Below are 20,069 nucleotides of genomic sequence, written 5' to 3' on the forward strand. Positions count from 1 at the left end.
CAATTGAAAAATGAAAACTAGCACTTAGTTTGTAGCACAAAATAACACTGATTTTCCTTTTTCCTGCTAAAAAAATTCAGGCAAGGAAGCTTAAAAGAAAATTAAAAGAAAACCTAAAAGAAAATTCCACAATGTTAAAAACAAATAAAAACAAAAGAAACCTCTAGAATTTTTAAACAACCCGTTGATATTTCATCTTTCGATATATTTTTTTAACCTGCTCTTCAATGTTACACTATAATAAACCACCCATCCATCATTCCAACCACACAAAATGTACATGAACTAAGATTGCCTCAGGATGTTACCACAAACTCATCAATCCATTATTTATCTCCATGTCAGGGGTGAATTTGCACCTGTATTAAAAGCTAAAGATCGTACAAAATGTACAAATTAAGGTACAGTTTAATAATGCAGCCTAATAATTTGCATGCATATAAACAACTGCAGATTTATTTAAATATTTAGTAAGTCTTGGTCATTTTAAACTCGCGATTACAAACCCTTTAGCTTCTATGTGCGCCTGTGTTACTGGTATAAATAAAATAAAATAATAAACTTATAATAATCACTTAACACATATTAATATTAATATTTAAAGAGTCTGGTCCATCCAGCCTGAGCCCAGTGTTGCCTTTTTTAATGTCACATTATTGGTTATGTGTAAAAATAGCCTTTGGACCCCACGTTTGCTCTTTGCCCTTTATTTTCTGGACCTCTGCATCCTGCGCTCTGATTGGCTGACGAACCTGCCAATCGTGGTGTCCTTGCTGCCCACTTCCGCCTACTTCCAGAGGCACCACAGTGCTCGGTTGTTTATTTTACCGGAGCATTAATTTTACCTGAACTCACAGGTATATGTGACTGAGCTGTGTTTAAATGTCCGTGCCAGTGTCGGCTGTGGTTTGTTGTTGACTGTGTTGATGTTGTTACATCGTTTTTTGCCCAGCGGACATTTACACCATCTGCAGCAGCGATGCTAAGGGCTCGTTAGCTAGTCTTAAAGCTAACTAATGGCTTTTTTAGAGGAGCACGGCGACTGACAGCCAGAGAGGAAGCTGTTTTTGTTTTGATTACATTACTCATGCGCTTGGTGTTGACGCTGCCGGTGTCGTTGTAGGTGGTGGGTGCTGCTGTCTGTGATGCTCGGAGGGAGGCTGGACTCCAGGGACAGGCCAACGGTGGAAACATGACTTCTGAGTAACCTGCAGCTACTTTGTCTGCTCAGTATGAACAGCGAGGAGGAGTTTTTCGACGCTGAGACAGGTGAGACATGTCGACGAAGGCCCAAATTAGTTAATTATATATAGTTATTTCCTGTATACTTACTTTGTTTCCTCCTCCTACTCCCGCTCTTGCTCATCATCCCCAGGGTTGGAGTCAGATGATTCCTGCGAGGTCAGCTTTAAAGATGCCACACAGGAGAATGGAGTGTGGGAGCGCAGGTGAGGGGCCGTGCACACGCGGGGAATAATTACGGAAAAACATAATCACTTCATTGACGCAGAGCTGTTCTGAGTGATCACCTCGATCCTCTGAAAGGTTAAAGCAGGAGTGATGGAGAGATTGATAAAGGAGTCTCCCTGATGCTATGATGTTTGCAGATGATATTGTGATCTGTAGTGAGGGTGGAAGCAGGTGGAAAAGAACCTGGAGAGGTGGAGGTATGCTTTAGAGAAAAGAGTAGTGAAATTTAGTGAGGCTGCAAGGAGCAAACAGAGTGAAGGTGCACAAGTACCTGGGGTCAACCATTTAAAGCAATGGGCAGTGCATAAGAGAGGTGAAAAGGAGTTTGTAGGTAGTTAGGAGAGGAGACAAGTGTTGGGGTGATTTATGACAGAAGGATAGCAGCAAGAGTGAAAGGGTTGGTGTGTGAGAGGAGGGTGCTAGAGATAGAGTAAGATGGAGACAGATGATCTATCATGAGTTCTTAACTTAGAGATGTGTGGTGAAGAGTGTTCCGTGCTCCTGCATCACTGTGTGATGTCATGCTTTGTGGTAGAGAGGAAGGCTCTGCAGAGGGTGGTGAAAGCTCCACAGAGCATTGTTGGCAGCATCCCCCAGACCACCGTCACCACAAACATCTACACTAGCAGCAAAAGGGCCTCTCTGTCTTGAAAGACCCTACTTACCCAGGAAACAGACTGTTTGTCCCACTCCCCTCTCCCCTCAGGCTGGATGTTGCGGAGCATCAATTGCAGAACCACCAGACTGAGGAACAGCTTCTTCTTCAGGCTGCAAGACGGTTGAACTCTGGTGGTGCTCTGTAGTCTCTGCTGCCCCCAGCCAGAGGAAACAGACATGTGAAGCCACTTGTCTTTCCACTGCACACAATTTGATTATTTTTAGAAAATGGTCTTATTTGTACTGACACTGTATATACTTTTTCTTTTCCCTTTTTCCTGTATTGCTCTTTTGTGTTCTCTTGGCTTTTACACGGAACCTAGGTGCACAATTTTGTTTCACCTCATGTGAATACATGTGTTAGAATGACATTGAACACCTTGGAATCCTTGAATATATACACATTTAGTAATTTTCAAAAGGAAAAAAGAGAAAACCAAGATTCCAAGGTTTGCGTGTATTCACAGACTATAACAAGGTGAACTATAACGTGCATCCATCTCCTTATCAGACACTTTTTACACAGTCAAATAAATGTTATTGCTGCCTGTTCAGATACTGTGCTCTTTCACAGTAGGCAAAGTCTCTCGCTGAATGGATGCTTGGTTTCCTCTTGCCTCTTTAAATTGCTTGCCACCATGTTAGCATTAGTTGTTCTCTATTAATGACACACTCGAGCTGAAGGCTGTTGACATCCTGAGTCCAGCTGAAGCCACGACATCGGTGGTTTAATTAGCCTGTTTTCTTTTTCTTTAGGTGGTAAAAGTGATCAGTTTCACTTCTTCCGAAATTCTCTTCCCCTCACTATTAGTTAGGGCTGTTGATATGTACTAATATAGTAAATTTAAATGTCATTCACTATTTTTTTTTTGTGTATTTACAATATTAATGTTTGGGTGCACGATTTGGGAGCTACTTTGTATTAAAACACTCATTAAATCAGAAAACGAGGGGATATTATTTGAAAGAATAGTGTTGCATCTCTAAATTAAACCAATACTCATATATGACCTGCCAGTTGTGTATTACATATTCCATGTAATGCATGTCAGTACCAATGTCCACTAATGTTATATTAACATAAAAAGCATTGTACTGACAACTAATTTTACTAATAGATATTCAAACTGGAGAAAAGAATTTGGAGGACAGTTATAACCTCAGACGATAAAAGAAATTATGTCTGTATTTAAGAGTAATTTAAAACTGTGAATTACATTCTTCAAAAAATTAAGCATATTTTAAATTAACTGAAATTTGTGGCATTTTGCATCATGCAGAAGATTGGGCATCCTCTGTATCAGCTGACCGAGTGTGAATAATGTTGCCAGAGGTGCTTTATTTGAGTGTGACAGATTAGATTAAAATAGTTTAGAGAAGATCACATCAACCCCAGTGGCTGCAATTGGTTTTGTCTGCTCTACCAACTCTGCCATCACTGTCCTCTGCCAGAAGGTCTCTGGACACCTCTGCAGTAGATGTTCCAGAGGTGGATGGTCATGTGGAGTTAGCATGCTCCCATCTTATATTAAAGCTTCCTCCCAAAGACATGAATGTTAGGTTTTGGTAATTAGTGATTAGAAATTATCTGTTGGTATGATTGTCTTTCTGACAATCTCTCTTCCACATGTCTTTATCCTGTCTTCCTTCTCTCACCCCAACCGGTCGCAGCAGATGGCCCCGCCCCTCCCTGAGCCTGGTTCTGCTGGAGCTTTCTTCCTGTTAAAAGGGAGTTTTTCCTTCCCACTGTCGCCAAAGTGCTTGCTCATAGGGGGTCATATGATTGTTGGGTTTTTCTCTGTATCTATTATTATAGGATATAATGTACAATATAAATCAGAATCAGAATAGAATTAATCCCGAAGGAAATTATAGGTTACAGCAGGCTAATGGTGCATGCGCACTTACAAAGGAACCCTCTGACTAATCTTTACACAGACATCACATTGGGAGACATGTCAGAGAGGTAGGCTGATAGGAAAAAACAACGAAAATACATAACACGAGGTGAGAGGAGGAGAAAAAAACTCCGACTGAGCTCCTAATGGGAGAACAGTTTGAGAGCAGAAAAAAAACACCCCGGCACAAAAAGCACATGACTGTCAATACACCATAGAAACATATGACAAGCAACAGGGATGGGTAAAAGGTGAGAGACAGCCCGTGTAGACAGCGCATCTGGGCCTGCAGCATATGCACTGGTCCCCTTTGATCCACCGTCTGCATCGGGAGGGAATAAGCATTGAAGGCGTTTGGAAGGGGAGGGGGGGATGAGTGTATACCTGCATGTAGAGCAGGGCGATATGACCAAAAATATTTATCACGATATACATTTGAAAATTTGTGATAACAATATAACTGACGATATAATTGACACTAGACAAAATACTTTACAACTCCACAACTTTATTAGTGCCAAAAAAAAATCAACGTATTTTCACTTAAACAAGCAGCTGTTTTTTGCATTAAAGTTATATAAAAATTTTACAGTGCAAATGCAAATTCCTTGCTGACAGTTTAACCAAAAGGCATTTCCAGTGGAAATTGGCCGACATATCCTCAGCGTAACCATGTATAATATCCACGAAATTTAGAAAGAGGTTATACACACACACAATACGGTAATATTATGTTGAAGCACAGTGCGTATCACTCCACGAGGCTCCTCCCTACGATAGCCGTAATGCCCATCAAGCTGTGCGGGTTCGTACCTTGGCAAAGTCGTACTAAAACATTTTCCAGCACCGTGTACCACATAAAATCGTTTCGAGGTCAGTAAACACAACCAGAATTCATACATAAGGCACACGGGATTATAAGGGGCACTGTTGATTTTCAGAAAAATCAAAGGATTGATTTTATGTGTGCCGTATTTTCCAAAGAACACGGTAATAACGACGGCCCGCTAGCATGCGCTACCAAAAATAGTGCTTTGTTGTGTATCTGACGGACGAAAGCTAAACCAGTGCCACATCACTGAAGTTGCAGCATTTTTACAAACCAATTCTGGTTCATCCATTTCATTCAAAGTGTGTGTGTGTGTGTGTGTGTGTGTGTGTGTGTGTGTGTGTGTGTGTGTGTGTGTGTGTGTGTGTGTGTGTGTCCAGACTTCAGCTGAGACACTGTCCTTCGCCCTGCCAGGCTAAGTAAAGTCTTCCAGCCAACCCAGGTGGCCTTACGTAGGATAGGAAGAAACAATCTATGCACAGTCAACTATCTGGGTGTTTTTGTTCAGCTCCAGCCTTGAGACCACAGCTGGCGCCGAAGTGGTAGCTGCATGAAATGATGGTGGTTTTTACTTTAGTGCGAACAACTCATGTGAATTTCAAAGCTGTTCTAGCAGTCCAACACTGGTCTCTCAATCTCCCGTTGTAGAGCCGTGAGCTTCTCTACAATGTTATCCATCTTGCGCTCCATGATGTTATCAGTCTTGCGCTCAAAGAGCAGATTCTGAGAACTCAAGACTGCCATGACCTTCTCCAATATGTTATCCAATTTTCGCTCAGCGGTCTTATTCTGAGTGTTCACGGCAGCCTCAAACTTCTCCAAGATCTTATCCGTGCTGCGTTCAATGAGCCCATTTTGAGAACTCACGACTCGTCCAATCGTTTCAACACAGCGGGCAGCCTTGTGGGGTTTTGAACAGCCAATTCCTCTTTCTTTAATCTTCGATAAGCTAGGGCCAAGCCAGCTCCGATCAGCAATCAGCAAGAACCCTGTTATCATAGTTCCGAACAGGTAGATGTCTTCGATGTCTTCGATCGACAGTCTTGCCATCCTCCACTTATGCCACCCGTCCATCGTGTATCCGGCAGGGACACTCCAGGACACTCAGGCTCACCCGAGCCCAGGCTTCTCGTTGAGAAGAGGATGTCAGTTGTGTTCAGGGACCAGTTGATCAAATCCATAATTCCTCTTTTAGGTTTTAGAGAACAGACTGTGAGAAAGTGTTCCAGGGAAAGAGTAAGAAAATAGATGAGACTAGCCAAGGACACAAGACGCTAAGCAGGGAAGATAAGGGAAGGGAGAGGAGAAAAGTGCGACCGCCTTCGCCAAGAGCCAAAGTTAAGTAAAGCGCCTTGAGGCGACTGTTGTTGTGATTTGGCGCTATATAAATAAAATTGAACTGAGCTGTCCACCCTGCATATATTTTGGAATAAGAGGTAATGTCAGCATGCTAGCACAACTTTTTATCAAAGATCTAAGCAAAAGAGAGCTAATGAGAAATATGAGCTCTAAGCAGAATTGATAATGGCCTTGATATCTATTAAAACAGTTTTTGTTGCTTAATATCGTTTTTCTTATTCGATCCAGGAAAAAGCTGCCAGCTGAAATGATCTCCAGAAATAACTTCAGTGTTTGGAATATTCTGAAGAAATGCATCGGTATGGTGAGTCCTACCAAACTCATGTCTGTCTCCAGTAATATTGCTGGGTGCTGATTTTGAATCTATGATTTTCATTTCTGTGGTCACTGTGACATGAAATACTTATACACAAAGTTGCGTCATATTATAGCTTCATTAATGGTCTGTCCAGAGTGTCAGTACCTGTAGTTATAATTACTAATGACTACAGAAAGAAAAGAAAAAGTACTCGACCAACGGCTTTACTGCACTATCAAGTGGAAATATGTCCCATCACTATTGTGAACTTAAGCTGTGTGCATGCATCGGTGCAGCAACACAATGTGCTCATATAAATCCTGGTTCAGCTGTCATTAGGGGCAGGGGTGAGATATCTGATTTAGCCTATAGGTTTCTACTAGTTTCTAGCTGTGTCCCTATTATGTCATCTCTGGTTTTCACAATCTCCAAATGAAACTGTGAGAAAAGAAAGCTACAGTCTAAAAATTGTACATAGCCAGTCCTCTGCAAATAATCTGTTAGCTGTTTGACAACTACCCTTTCAAGAATTTTTGATATGAAAGGAAGGTTAGAAATTGGCCTATTATTAGCTAAGGGAGCTGGGTCTAGAGATGGCTTTTTAAGTAAAGGTTTAACCTCTGCCAGCTTGAGGGCCTGCGTTACATAGCTGATTATTAGAGATAGGGTTGATCAGATTTAAGATTGGAGTGATTATATTTTCCTATTCTGCTTATTTCCACTTTCACATTTTTATTCTTGCAGTCTAGTAGAGCTGCTTTGCACAGTTAGGTTAGAAATAATCCATATTTGTCTTATCCCATCCCTCTAATCCAACTGTCTTCTGATTGGCTGCTCCTTGTAACCATGTGGGCAGAGCTTCTGTGGTCACACTCGAGCTGCGATGACCATATTAGGGAAATTTCCATATTTGCTGACAGCAAGGTGAAAGCATAACAGGTCAACTTTGAATAACTGAGTGCTTTTGCTTACTTAATCTCTCTGTTACAAAATCAGTCTTGACTGAACTCGTCTTTACATTTGCTTCTGGAAGTCATTTCAAAATAACCAAAATAATTAAATGAACATCTGAACTGTAAATGTGAATGTTGTGCTATTGTTACTCCTGCTTTTTAAAACCGGTGAATGTTTGTTGTAAGTTAAGTAATGTGTTGCATAAGTTGTTTGAAGTGAGGTAATTTCTGTCAGCCTTTGAGTTATTTTTCTGAATGAGAGTGATTGATTGTTTTTGTTGTGCTGCCACAGGAGCTGTCCAAAATAGCAATGCCGGTCGTGTTTAACGAGCCGCTCAGCTTTCTCCAGAGAATCTCAGAGTACATGGAGCACACTCACCTCATCCACAAAGCCTGCAGTTTATCAGACTCCATAGACCGCATGCAGGTACAGGCAGCACACACACGTGATGTTGTGATGTTTTAAAAATACTGTCAGTGCATTTAAATTTCTCCCAGAAATACATTTCCTCTGAACATTGCTAAGGAAAATAATGAACTGTTTAAAGCTCTTTTTCTTTCTTTTTTTTAAGTGTATGAACCAAAAATAAACCCAAAATAAACACTAGAAAAGCAGGAATGAGGGATTGTTTTCTAAAAATGACTTTTCACTTGCTGTCAGTGGCTGCAGCCCGGCTCTGATTCACGTTACATCTCTGTGACAGGTTGTTGCTGCATTTGCTGTTTCGGCTGTAGCATCTCAATGGGAGAGGACTGGAAAGCCTTTCAATCCTTTGCTGGGGGAGACCTATGAACTCACAAGGTATTGGAGAGGATGGGTTGAAGCTTCATTATGCCTTTATGATGATACTTCAGGTCATCCAGTTATTTCAAATCATCTTTTTTAAGGGAGGACGAAGGCTACAGATTGATCTCGGAGCAGGTGAGCCACCACCCTCCCATCAGTGCCTTCCACGCCGAGTCGCTGAAGAAAGAATTTGAGTTTCATGGCTCTATCTACCCAAAGCTCAAGTTCTGGGGCAAAAGTGTGGAAGCTGAACCTAAAGGCACCATGACGCTGGAGTTACTAAAGTGAGATTTCCCTGCAGTTATTGATCTAGTGTTCTGCACACCCACTTTTCTGCTGGTGCTAGGCTTTTAGCTGCATTATTAAACTTTCATAACATGTTGAACTTTGGATGACCTCATGTTCATTCATGTTGAAGAAGCCGCAAGCAGCAGCTGGTTAGATTAGGGTAGTCATGGGAAAGGGTTAAACGACTAATCTGGGTCTGCTCAAAGCTCTCAAAATTCCTCATGACTTGGTCCTAATTAATTCTTTAAAACTATAAATAAAACCTCAAATGATCCGGATTTCACTTATGGACTGAACAAGCAAGAAATTATGTTAACTAGAGCGTTTTAGATGTGCTGATACATGGAATTTATCTACACACAGTATTATCACATTGAACATGAGTGCTGTAAACTGACTCTGTTGACGTTTGACACACTGAGCAATTTTCCCCTAACTTCAGTCCAATAAAAAATAAAAGCATCCAGTTAATTATTGGATGTTTGTGATGTTGAAGATGCTTTCTCTGTGAGGTTTTCAGATCATAGTTTCTTTATATTTTGCGTTTTACACCTTTTCCTACTGACAAGGACCTTCCTTGTGGTTATTTGTACTACAACAGCATAATTAAGTAATAGATAAACCATTAAATAACAGAAAAGTTCCTGTCCTTAAAATGAACTAATATAGAAATTTCCCACTTTTTTTAGAGTGGGTCCACAGGGAATTAATAAAAACTAGAATTGCAGGACAGTCTGGGTAATGGCAGGCCAGAACTTTTCATGTAATTTTTCTTTAATTTATTGCATCGGGATTTCTTTTTTCATGTACAGAAACTGAGACATATTGTTAAACTTGCGTTTCTTTTTTTATGTTGACTTATCTCAGGGATAAAATATGTAGTTGAACTTTTGTACACTGACGAAAAGGGGATTTACAAAGGTGGCGATCGTATGAAACTGAGGTTTCAGTTGATTAAGATTCATTTGGCATCTAATGGGTTAACAAAATCTTCAGAGTTATTGTTATGGATGAGCAGTAAGTGTATTTAATTACGTACAGTTGTATTTTGAGACTTTTAAATTATATTTAGATGTGAAATGATGAACCATTGATATAAAAATCTGTCTTCCTTAAGCATGTATTCAGCAGAGTTATTAGCTCAATGAAATGTAATAAGTTGAGTGTTTGACAGATAAAATGAGGGCTTTATTAATATATTCCCTGCTGAAAAATAAGCGTTATTGGTTATTTTCCACTTCTTTTGGGTTGTTGAGTAAAACGCTAACTTCACAAATTGTGTGAAAATCTTCTCAGTTGTATATATCATTTTAGAAAAAAACCCACAGCATGCTTAACTCTCGAACTTGTATTTTGTATTTCATGTATTTAATATAGCACAGCAGGGGAAAGCCTCGGGCTGATTTACATCTTATTAAATACATTATATATGTAATTGTGAGTGCTGAAGTTTTTATTATTATTTAGAAAATGTCGAACTGGTCCTTTAAGATGTTGTGATTTTGTGACAGACATAAAGAAGCTTACACGTGGACGAATCCAATGTGCTGTGTGCATAACATCATCCTGGGAAAACTCTGGATTGAACAGTATGGAACTGTAGAGATAGTCAACCACAGGTAATGAAAACTTACAGCTTTTTGAATCACTGATATTTATTAAACAATAATTTTGCCTTTAATTCGTCAGGACGGGTGATAAGTGTGTCCTAAACTTCAAACCCTGTGGGATGTTTGGAAAGGAACTGCACAAAGTAGAAGGTCATATCCAAGATAAAAGGTAAGAACCTAAGCACGTCATCACTGTCTGTGAATTTTAGTTGTGTTAGTTTTCTCTAAATGGAGTTTGTTGTTGAAACAGTAAGAAGAAGCGGCGAGTTATGTATGGGAAATGGACAGAGTGCATGTACAGCGTGGACCCCAAGGTTTACGACGCGTACAAGAAGTCTGAGAAGAAGAGCGGGGGCGAGTCAAAGAAGCTGAGACAGGTGAGGATCGTTTCTGCTTTTACTGAAAGCTGAGATGAAATCCCTCTGAGTTTGCTCTCACGTTTCTCTTTAACATGTTTGATGTGTGATTTTTTTTTCTCACAACTCTGAAATTCTTCTCTTAAACTGCATCTTTTCCTTTCACAATAACATGCAGTGGCTTTAGTAGAAGGTAAGGTGAAAGTGTATTGATATCTGTAGTGTGCTGCTGCTGTTGTCTAGTTATGTTGAGAGTGTAGTGTTGATTAGATCATTGCCAGCACTAATCCATGATGTCTTGCAATGACATGCATCGTTGCTTGAGAGACGTGTTGAATTTGTGGCGACCGTAGTTCTGTTAATCACCCGTTTGCACATGAACTGTTTGTAATGTAAACCCAAACTCGTTAGACGGAGTTGTTTAACTAGCTGTGTGTCTGTTTCTGTGTGTGTAGGAGCGTAGCTGTGAAGCAGAGGAGGCAGATGAGATGCCAGAAGTTCAAGAGACTGTGACTGTGATACCAGGAAGTGCCTTACTGTGGAGGATAACATCTCGGCCCGCTCACTCAGCACAGGTCGGTGATGAGGTTTGGCATTTCCTGCAGAAATATTGTTCAGTTATCACTGGAAAGTATTTGACTGTATAAAATCAGCCATATATAATAAAAATCCTGGCTTCACACCTTCATAATGAGCTTGCTTTAGTATATTTAATGAGGCCATGCAAAATTATACGATCACATGGTGCTTTCTTTGAAATTTGCTGCTCATCTTTTTGCACAAAGAGTGCCTAAAGTTTAACTTTACTAAGCTTTAAAGGGAAGCACTTAATTGATCTCATGATCATTTGCAACAGAGCTTAAATCTGCTTTTCAGTCCTGAAGATTTCATGCCTCTTTTAATGGTTTACAAATCCTGGAAAAAATGAGATGACTTGAGTCTTTTTCACCATCGAACTGACCGGAGGGCTCATTTTACAAGCGCTCTTTGAATGGCGATAACTCCTTTACTGTTTGTGCTAGAGACAAAAATTCAAATGGTTTTGAAAAGAAGAGAAGACGAGCTTTATGGGGGTATTTGGTGTATCACAGTAGCAAAAAGCATTCAGGAAAAGTACTGCTGTCTGAACAGACAGAAAAATCAGTTCTGCTTATATGTGCCCTACGATGTGCGCTTCACATTACCATGATTCCTCAACCATTTTTGGTCTAGAGCAGTGGTTCTTAACCTGGGTTCGATCGAACCCTAGGGGTTCGGTGAGTCGGATTTTAGGAGTTCAGCAGAGCCTCCACCGTGACATGCATGGCTCATTTTGTGCACCAGTAAAAAACATATCTATGTCTTGAATTTGAAAAAAAATCACATTTTATTTTTCACTAAAGAGGGGTTCAGTGAATGCGCATATGAAACTGGTGGGGTTCGGTATCTCCAACAAGGTTAAGAACCACTGGTCTAGAGAGAAAATGGTCGAGGTGGTTGTAAGTGGTAGTAGATGTAAATGGGTGCGAGGAAACAGGCAGCCTGTCACAGTAAATGGACTGGTTCAGATAAACAGCCTTTCTACTCAGTTGAGCACTCAAAGTGGTTTCTACAGGTCTCATTCACCCACTTAAATTGATTCTACCCTTTTATCTAAGCGTAATTGCTTTTTAAAATTCACACACCTAGCCCAAGGACACTTCAGCATGTGAGAGGTGTCTGGGATCGATCCACCACTCTACCTCCTACACTGGTGACCTGTAGGGAAGCACATGTCAGGTTACTGTGCAAGTTACAATGTTGGGTTTCATAAGAGTTTGCCGTTACGATGTACCTGTAACATCGAAGTTATGCTGAAGGTGTTGTACAGATGCACAGCTCATTCTGAGGGTCTTGGGTGTCAGGTGGGAGACATTGGTGACATCTTTCCTATGGAATGACCACACAATCTGCTCTCACATATGTATAACTGTGGAAGACGTGTGACATGCTAGCTTTACCTCATGGAGTTTACACCAAATGTTATTTCACATTTTAGTTTCCATTTTTGTATAACTTTTGATACACATTGTGGCAATAGGACCACATAACAATGCACCATGCAGCACTGTTTGAACAAAGCCCTTTCTCCCTTTTTATAGATGTATAACTTCACCAGCTTTGCCATAACACTAAACGAGCTGGAGCCCGGCATGGAGAGACTACTGTTGCCAACAGACTGCCGGCTGAGGCCTGACATCAGAGCGATGGAGAATGGAGACATAGGTAACGTCAACCTCACCTGAAAAGAGAACAGCTGAAACTGTACATGTGTACTTTTTGGTGACCAGGACACTATGAGCCTCTAAAACTGTGGAACAGGGTCCCGTCAGGAGCACTGGGATAATTCCTGGTGCCCTGAGGGTCATTTTGGTCTACATTGAGCTTAACAGGTGATAAAATGACAAGCAGGAATGAGTTAGCAAATTCTGAGAATCAGATTCACTTCACCCAAGTCACCCTCACCCAGTGTTTGTTATGACTGCCATGTCCTGTGTGACTTTATCCTGGTTACCCCTTAGCCATAACATACCTTAAAATTTGTTGGTCCTAAACATATGTTTTGTGATCTGAGTAAAATTCTCTGAGATGAGCGTAATGGATAAGTCTGGTAACCTCCATCAACACTACAGGTGTATTTATACAGGTATTTCTAGTAAAAAATAGTGTTGAGCAGTAAACTTTTCGTGATGTGTCAGCCACCTCATCCAGCCTTTTGAAGGAGGGACACTGAAGCATCCCCAACCCAACAGAGAGAGCAGAACTCTCCATCATGTCCTGGGTCTGCTGCAGGACCTCCTCTCAGTTGGACATGCCTTAAACACCTTAACAAGGAGGCATCCTAATCAGATGGCCAAACCACATCAACTGACTCCTTTAGATGTGGAGCAGCTTGACTCTGAGCTCTTGGCCCAATTTCTAAGGGAGAGCCCAGACATTCTACAGAGGAAGCTCTTTTCTAATGCTTTTATCCACCATCTCATTATTTTGGTCACTTCATGGCAATAAATGAACATGGATCAACTAGAAAATTTTACAGCTTTGCTTTCATGATCAGCTCTGCCATGAGACTCTGAAACAGAATGGAGTTTGTTTCAGGTTCACAGCTCCTCTGTGAAAACAGTAGAGCTTATTTTTAAACAAATAAGTGGCATGACATCTAACCAAAAAGCAGAAGAAGCAACCTGTTAAGGACTGACTTCTTTCTCCAAGTAGTTACTGTATTTGTTCTCTAAAAGAGCTTTTTTTTATTTAGGGTTTATTTCTTCTTTATGGTGACTTCAAAAATATGTTTTATCCTAAAGATGCCTGACAAAAGAATGAGTCAATATAAAGGCCCATTTACACAAAAGTAAACTAATAATAATATGATGGTATACTATAAAACCACTAGAATCTTTGGTCATACCACCCAGGCCTAATAGGTTAAAAAGACCATGTAGGGAAAGATTACAAAATTATCAGCCTCCTAGTTTATACAAACACAGTGGCCAAAGGTGAAGTCGAGTTATCGTTTCGGTCTGACCTTCTCTAAAAGTTTCTTTTGTATTTGTGTGTTTATAGATTTGGCGAGTTCTGAGAAAGAGCGTTTAGAGGAGAAACAGAGAGCTGCACGCAGGGAACGATCCAAGGACGAGGAGGAGTGGTCAACCAGGTGAGAGGTTCTGAGGATTTAAAGAGATTTGGGGAGGTTTTTTTATAGACCGATTTTATGATTTCATACACTTGTAGCATGACAATCTCATGTTTGTACTCAATATGTCAGTATTATCAGACCAAATCAGATTTACTTTACCTCTAGCATGAAACACAGTGAGCAGAGGTTCAACATGAAGAGAGAGGCCGCTTGTATAATCACTCTGTTATTTTATAATGTCCAAACTCAGAATGTGTAAATTCGTCTACCTCCCAAAATTTCATTTTCTACAAGCAATGCTTGAGTGATGCATTTTACAGATGGAAATAACTAGCTAGACGTTTTAAAATAGACGTTAGTTTGAATTGGAACCCATTTGAACCATAGAGCTTTTATTTATTGGAGTCAGGACTTTATAATGCAGGAATTAATAAAGTGGGTGACATCCATTTACCAGACTGAAGCACATAGCTAACATTTGCAGTATCTTCAGTTTATTGTTCCAGTTAATGCTGGGATTGCATATAAAGTTCAATAAAATTATAAATCACTACAAAATAAACTTTTAAATACTGAAAAATTCTGTCAGTCTGACAGATAGATTGACAAATCTAATTAAAATAAGCTAACAGTGTGCAGATGACTCAGTGAATGACTGTCCTGGCCAAACAGTCAATCACTCCAGAATGCGCCTCCCTTCTCTTTACTTAAGTTTGAAATATTTGCCCAAAATGCTCAAGAGTGAATTTAGCCAACATCATGGTGATTGAAGTATTATCTCTCCATATTTTAGCAGTTGATTGTGTTCGTATTGTTTGCTCCGCAGCTTGTTTTTCTTCGTGTCTTAACATTTATTTCAGATTCACATTTGGTGTTGTAAACACCAAAGTCTGTTTATGCTATAATTAGTTTTAGACCTGCAATGATCTGCTTTGTTGACATTTACTGGTTAAATAAAGACTGAAGAAAAATAAAACAATAATAAGCAAATGAAGATTGACAAAAAATTGCATTCAAAATCTAATTTGTAATGTGTGGAAACTTCCTTTAATGTGTCCCCAACACACTAATTGCTCATGCTGTGCAGCATTTTTCATAACCATGTTATTAAAAACAGATATGGCTTGTTGACTGCCTCCTCAGGTGGTTCCAGATGGGAACAAACCCTCACACAGGAGCCGAGGACTGGCTGTACACAGGTGGATACTTTGACAGGAACTTCACTGACTGTCCCAACATTTATTGACACAGGAGGTGTTTGGTGTTTAAAACAAAAAACAAACAAAAAAAATCTTCTCTTTGCTAGGTTTCATTTTGTTTCTCTGTGAGTCGTGACAGCCAGACGCTCGCTGGTACTGTGTCTTTGTTAGGATCGATGAAAGTTGATTTCAAACAGGTTATCAGATCATCTCCAGCTGACTGTGACATTTGTCTGCAGGAGATGTGTAACACTAAAGAGAACTGTAGAGTTTACTTACTGTAAGCATCAAGCATCTTCTTTATATGCCCTAAACATGTATGTTACTCACCATTCACTCATCCAAGGGTTTAAAAGCAGCCACCAATGTGATCTGTGGCGTGGTGAGCTACCTGGTGGAGGATGCAAAGGAAATATTTTCAGTTTTAGTTCGGGTACTCAGGTACCATAATCTCACCTGTAGATGTTCCACGCTCTTCTGTCAAGCTGCATTCAAATATCAGGGGATATTTAATCGCATCTGCTACTTTTATATAACCTATTTGGAAATTAGATGTCTGTTTTAGTTAGCACTTAACATCAAAGAAAATGTCACAAAGTGTTTCTGTGAATAGAGACTTACAGTAGAAATGAAAGCTGCTTATAACCACGTTTACTGCCTCAGTAAACAGATATGTTGGTACATTATATTGTTCTCCGCTGTAACATAGGTAATGTGTATAATAACCATGCATGCTCACCAACATCATAATTTCCACAAGTTAAAGCCATACAAAAAACTTTTTCTGCACTGAGAATAAAAGCCTCCATATAAACCTTTAAGGCAAAGGGATGCAGAAACGAGACGTTTTTAAAAAGTCTGACACTGGCCGCCTCCCTGGCTCCTTCACCGCTCACACACTGTGAAAATGTTCACAATGCACAGTAAATATCTGTGGGTGAACGGACAGAGTGTCAGACGCCGTTTACACTTGGTTTTAAAATGTGTCAGGTCCAAATACACCGCATTAAATACGAGTATACAAGCCAGTGATATGGCTTATGGCCCATCTCTGTGTGGTCTGGTAGGCACTGTGAACAATAGAGTTGGAGCTAGCTACTGTGACACCACCCACTGGTTTCTGGACTTTTTCTGGGTGCACATTAAAGCCTCAACATTAGCGTGTTACTCTGCTGGTCGTTATGACTCTTTATCCCTTGAAACCCTCCTAGGAATAACCCTTGTCACTCTTCTGTGATCGAAGTGGTTCTGTCATATTTCAGGCCTGTATATCTCACTAACTTCTGGATGTGCATTAGAAGTTAATGAGGGTTTTCTCTGCCTTTGCTGCTACCCTACTTTTGTCTGATAATTCTATCAAAATGTTCCAAAATAGCAGAAACACAGTGATAAGGTCCAGCTCAGTGACTTGGGTGAGGTGAGGCTGCTGCTGCCTATGTCTACACACCTGTCACTCCCCAGCCTTTAGTCTCACCTGCATCCAGTTGTTGTTATGAAGCACAAACTGTCCACATGTACTGACAGCACTTTTTCTATAACGAGCTGTAAACAAGTTGTCTCCATATCTGAAGCTTTAGTTCTACTTGAGGAATTAAGAGGTTTTTTTGGCATCTCTGCGTTGGCCTCATTTTCAGTCCCAGAGCGCAAAGTGCCAAAAACTGCAGCCCCTCTAATAACAACTTGAGACTGGCTCCAAAAACAACTCAGTTCCCACAGGCTCCCATGATAAAATGCCCAACTTTACATCATTAATAAGCGTGTTTACAGCTCCTTCTTCCTTTGATTCCCTCATATTTTATTTTTAACTTTTAAACTCAACCCTATCAATGCTGTGTCACTACAGGCAGCTGCAAAGCCCTGAACTGGACTTATCCACTCTGTTTGTGCTGTTGGAGCATTTTTAGTAGACTATCTGACAAATTATGCAGTCTGTGTTCCTTATTTTCTTTATTTTTATTTGTGTGTCATTCAGCTCTAGTTTGCAGATATGTGTCTCTTGCACTTAATGTATGCAACTTTCTGACAAAGCTTGCTAGCCTTAACTGATCACTCATTGCTCCACCCTCTCATCCAGATATCGTGGTGGCTAAAACGCTGATGTTGAGGTTTCTATAACAGCTGCATGATGTCAGAGAGGCTACTTTATCTCTTACAAACCATCAAGCCAGGACGTGGTGGTTTTTCTTTTTGCTATTTTGTGCACCGTCTTTAAAACTTTGCCTGCCAGTCTCTACATCTGGACTCTCCAGACTCTTGACTGATGACAGACAGGTGAATACTTGGGGCACTTTGACACACAGATTGTAAGGAAGTCTGAGCACATGTGGTCCGATCCTTGGAGGCAACACTGTGATGAGTCTTGACTGTTCACTTGTGATCCAATTTCCAGAGTGGTTTTTTAAAACCAAGTGTAAACACTGCATTAAATACATATTTTTAATAATGCTCTGAGCTTCGGTGCTGCCAAACAATATTAAACATCATAGGTAATACTTATAATAATGAACACACTGATTTTCTGCTCTAACTTCACTTTGGAGCTTATAGGATCGTAAACACGTATGATAATGTTTCCATGAAAATGGTTAATAAGCTTTCAACTACAGCTTGAGTCCCGTTTTCTTTTCTTTTTTTCTTTTTTTAATTTGTTTACATTTTTAGCAAATGCCTGCCATTAAAAACTACGCCAAATTAGTTATTCTGAGGTTTTTTGGAGGGTTGTACCCGTGGACGTACAGGCCACTGCGACAGGGATACTTTAATACTGTAGATAATGTAAAAATTCTCAGGCAAGTTCTGCAGTGAATAGAGGGCATCCTTTGTTCTGAGTGGATTGTTGGATATTTACATAATGATATCCTCTGGAAATATAAGTTAAACTAACACTAAAAATGTAAAAAGATTACAGACATCTGTTCACATTGGCCTGAGAAAGAGTAGAGGCATCTGTCTCACTGCTCCTCCATTGAAGGTGCACTCCATAGTTTGAACACCTCGGCTTCAAAGTGACTGTGTTGTGCCGTTTGTTTGTACAATGATCCCTGTGAGCCAAAAGTTCAGACTGCTATAAACACTCATTTTCAGACTTTTTTTTTTCCTACTCTTCACTCCATGTGATGGTAGTGAGAGTGGATATCCCTAATTTGGTCAACAGCTATGGCCTTAGGCACTAAGACCCCACCCACCTGCAAGGAGCAGCCAATCAGAAGAACAGTAGTTCTGAGATAAACACTTTGTTCAGAGGTAGAAAGTATAAAAGATAGCTGTAGCTTTGTATTTTAACCCTGTAGTCTTTTTAATGGCCACCAGAGGGCGACCTGAATCCTTGCTTACTCAGTAAACAGTTTGCTGGTGTGTTTATAGAGTCATGTACTAGATTCAGATCATGTTCAATAGAGCACTTTGGTAACTTGTGGTCATGTGATTGATAGTGAGTCAGAGCTGCGTCTCGGTCCTCACACCTGATTTCAAAACACCAAAGTAATTAAAATGTTCAACTCGAGGCTTCATAGCAGGACTTCATTCAACACTGGGTGACGTCCCTGTTGCTGTGTATGTCTTTTATGTTTTTTGTGATTTAGACACAGAGTGAACTGAATGAGCCATGTGTAAGATGGGGTTATTTTGAACTGTGAGTTATGCAGAGCTAATCCAGTACAGTCCAAAAAAGAAAACATGAAGCTGGGAATGAGCATAATCTGTCCCCTTAATGACAAAGCTGCATCATTTTGGCGCCTTTTTCACACGTGGATGAGTAACACTTTGAAAGCAATTTTTTATTTTTTTTCCACCAATCGGAGCCGTGCTTTCAGACACAGTTAAAAGCAAATAAGACGGGATGCTGTAGGCATCATGAAACCTATGCAAACTGATCCTTCCAGTCTACCCTCCTGAAATGTGAAATAAAACACTCTTTAGCTAGCAGCCTGTGTGCTGGAGACACTACAGAGGCAGCAGGTAATGAATATTGTGTGCTGGTAGTAAAATGCTCACAGTAGTTTCTTTTTGTTTCTAAGCACTAGTGTTGCATTAAACTGCACATTTCAAATGCTCACTGTCCTGTGCACATATGTACGGTGAAATATCCCACATCATGTCTTCCCCTCTGCTGCTGTTTGTGTCTTTACTCTGAATTCAAAGCACTTTGTGACTCCTGCAGCCGCTCAGAGCTGCAGGATCAATCTGATCCGATCTTGTTTTATCCCCGCTGTCTCTTTGTCGAGCCTCTTTTTGAAAATGTTTACATTGTATGTTTGTCGATCTGTTGTTTCCTTTCCTCTTCATACTGGTATCCACACAGCCGTATGCATACAAAGCATATTTAAGAAATAAATTATGGACTACAAAATCCTTGTGTTGGAAAATCTGGTTATTCTCTCCAGATGTTTTTCTCTCATAACCACCACACGACACTACTTCTCATTTTTGTCTTTTAATTAACAATTTTAAAAAGATTCAAGGCCATTTTTAGTTTTATATAATAGTGGAAAAGAAGTGTACTGGTATTGATTTTGGTATTGATGTTTGTAGATGATGCTGTGATCTGTAGTAAGAGTAGCAAGCAGGTGGGAGAGACCCTGGAGAGCTATGGATGCTTTATAGAGAAAAGGAATAAATATCAGCAGAGGCAAAACGGAATAATGCAAGGAGCAGAGGCTGGGAAGGTAGATGAGTTTAAGTGCCTAGCTTAACCATCCAAAGTAACACAGT

At 40.2% G+C, this 20,069-nt stretch overlaps 1 protein-coding gene across 2 annotated transcripts; it reads left to right on the forward strand.

The window, feature by feature from the left end:
* The first annotated feature begins 747 nt into the window (after positions 1 to 747).
* Positions 748 to 19,701, forward strand: LOC147306187 (oxysterol-binding protein-related protein 2-like). Of its 2 annotated transcripts, none has more exons than XM_086277069.1 (14): positions 748 to 857; positions 1,124 to 1,269; positions 1,376 to 1,448; positions 6,442 to 6,517; positions 7,757 to 7,891; positions 8,169 to 8,266; positions 8,353 to 8,535; positions 10,051 to 10,158; positions 10,229 to 10,318; positions 10,400 to 10,526; positions 10,961 to 11,080; positions 12,626 to 12,749; positions 14,088 to 14,178; positions 15,304 to 19,701. In XM_086277069.1, exons 2-14 carry the CDS (start codon positions 1,233 to 1,235, stop codon positions 15,404 to 15,406), a joined length of 1,365 nt encoding a protein of 454 aa, XP_086133195.1. In that variant the 5' UTR covers positions 748 to 857; positions 1,124 to 1,232; the 3' UTR covers positions 15,407 to 19,701. The 2 variants fall into 2 exon arrangements, with proteins under 2 accessions (XP_086133195.1, XP_086133196.1); XM_086277070.1 differs by having other exon boundaries at positions 10,051 to 10,128.
* The last annotated feature ends 368 nt before the right edge of the window (positions 19,702 to 20,069 follow it).

Source organism: Aulonocara sp. 'chitande type north' Nkhata Bay, linkage group LG20, assembly GCF_057382095.1.
Source record: "Aulonocara sp. 'chitande type north' Nkhata Bay isolate Kocher_YH1m ecotype deep benthic linkage group LG20, A_spYH_male_GT1.1, whole genome shotgun sequence".
Taxonomy (NCBI): domain Eukaryota; kingdom Metazoa; phylum Chordata; class Actinopteri; order Cichliformes; family Cichlidae; genus Aulonocara; species Aulonocara sp. 'chitande type north' Nkhata Bay.

Bases quoted from the DNA above. Each gene is read 5' to 3' on its own strand.
- LOC147306187 (XM_086277069.1), top strand. From the start codon at position 1,233: ATGAACAGCGAGGAGGAGTTTTTCGACGCTGAGACAG. The intron at 8,536-10,050 runs GTGAGATTTCCC...ATTTTGTGACAG, and splicing joins ATGACGCTGGAGTTACTAAA to ACATAAAGAAGCTTACACGT. The intron at 10,159-10,228 runs GTAATGAAAACT...TTAATTCGTCAG, and splicing joins GTAGAGATAGTCAACCACAG to GACGGGTGATAAGTGTGTCC.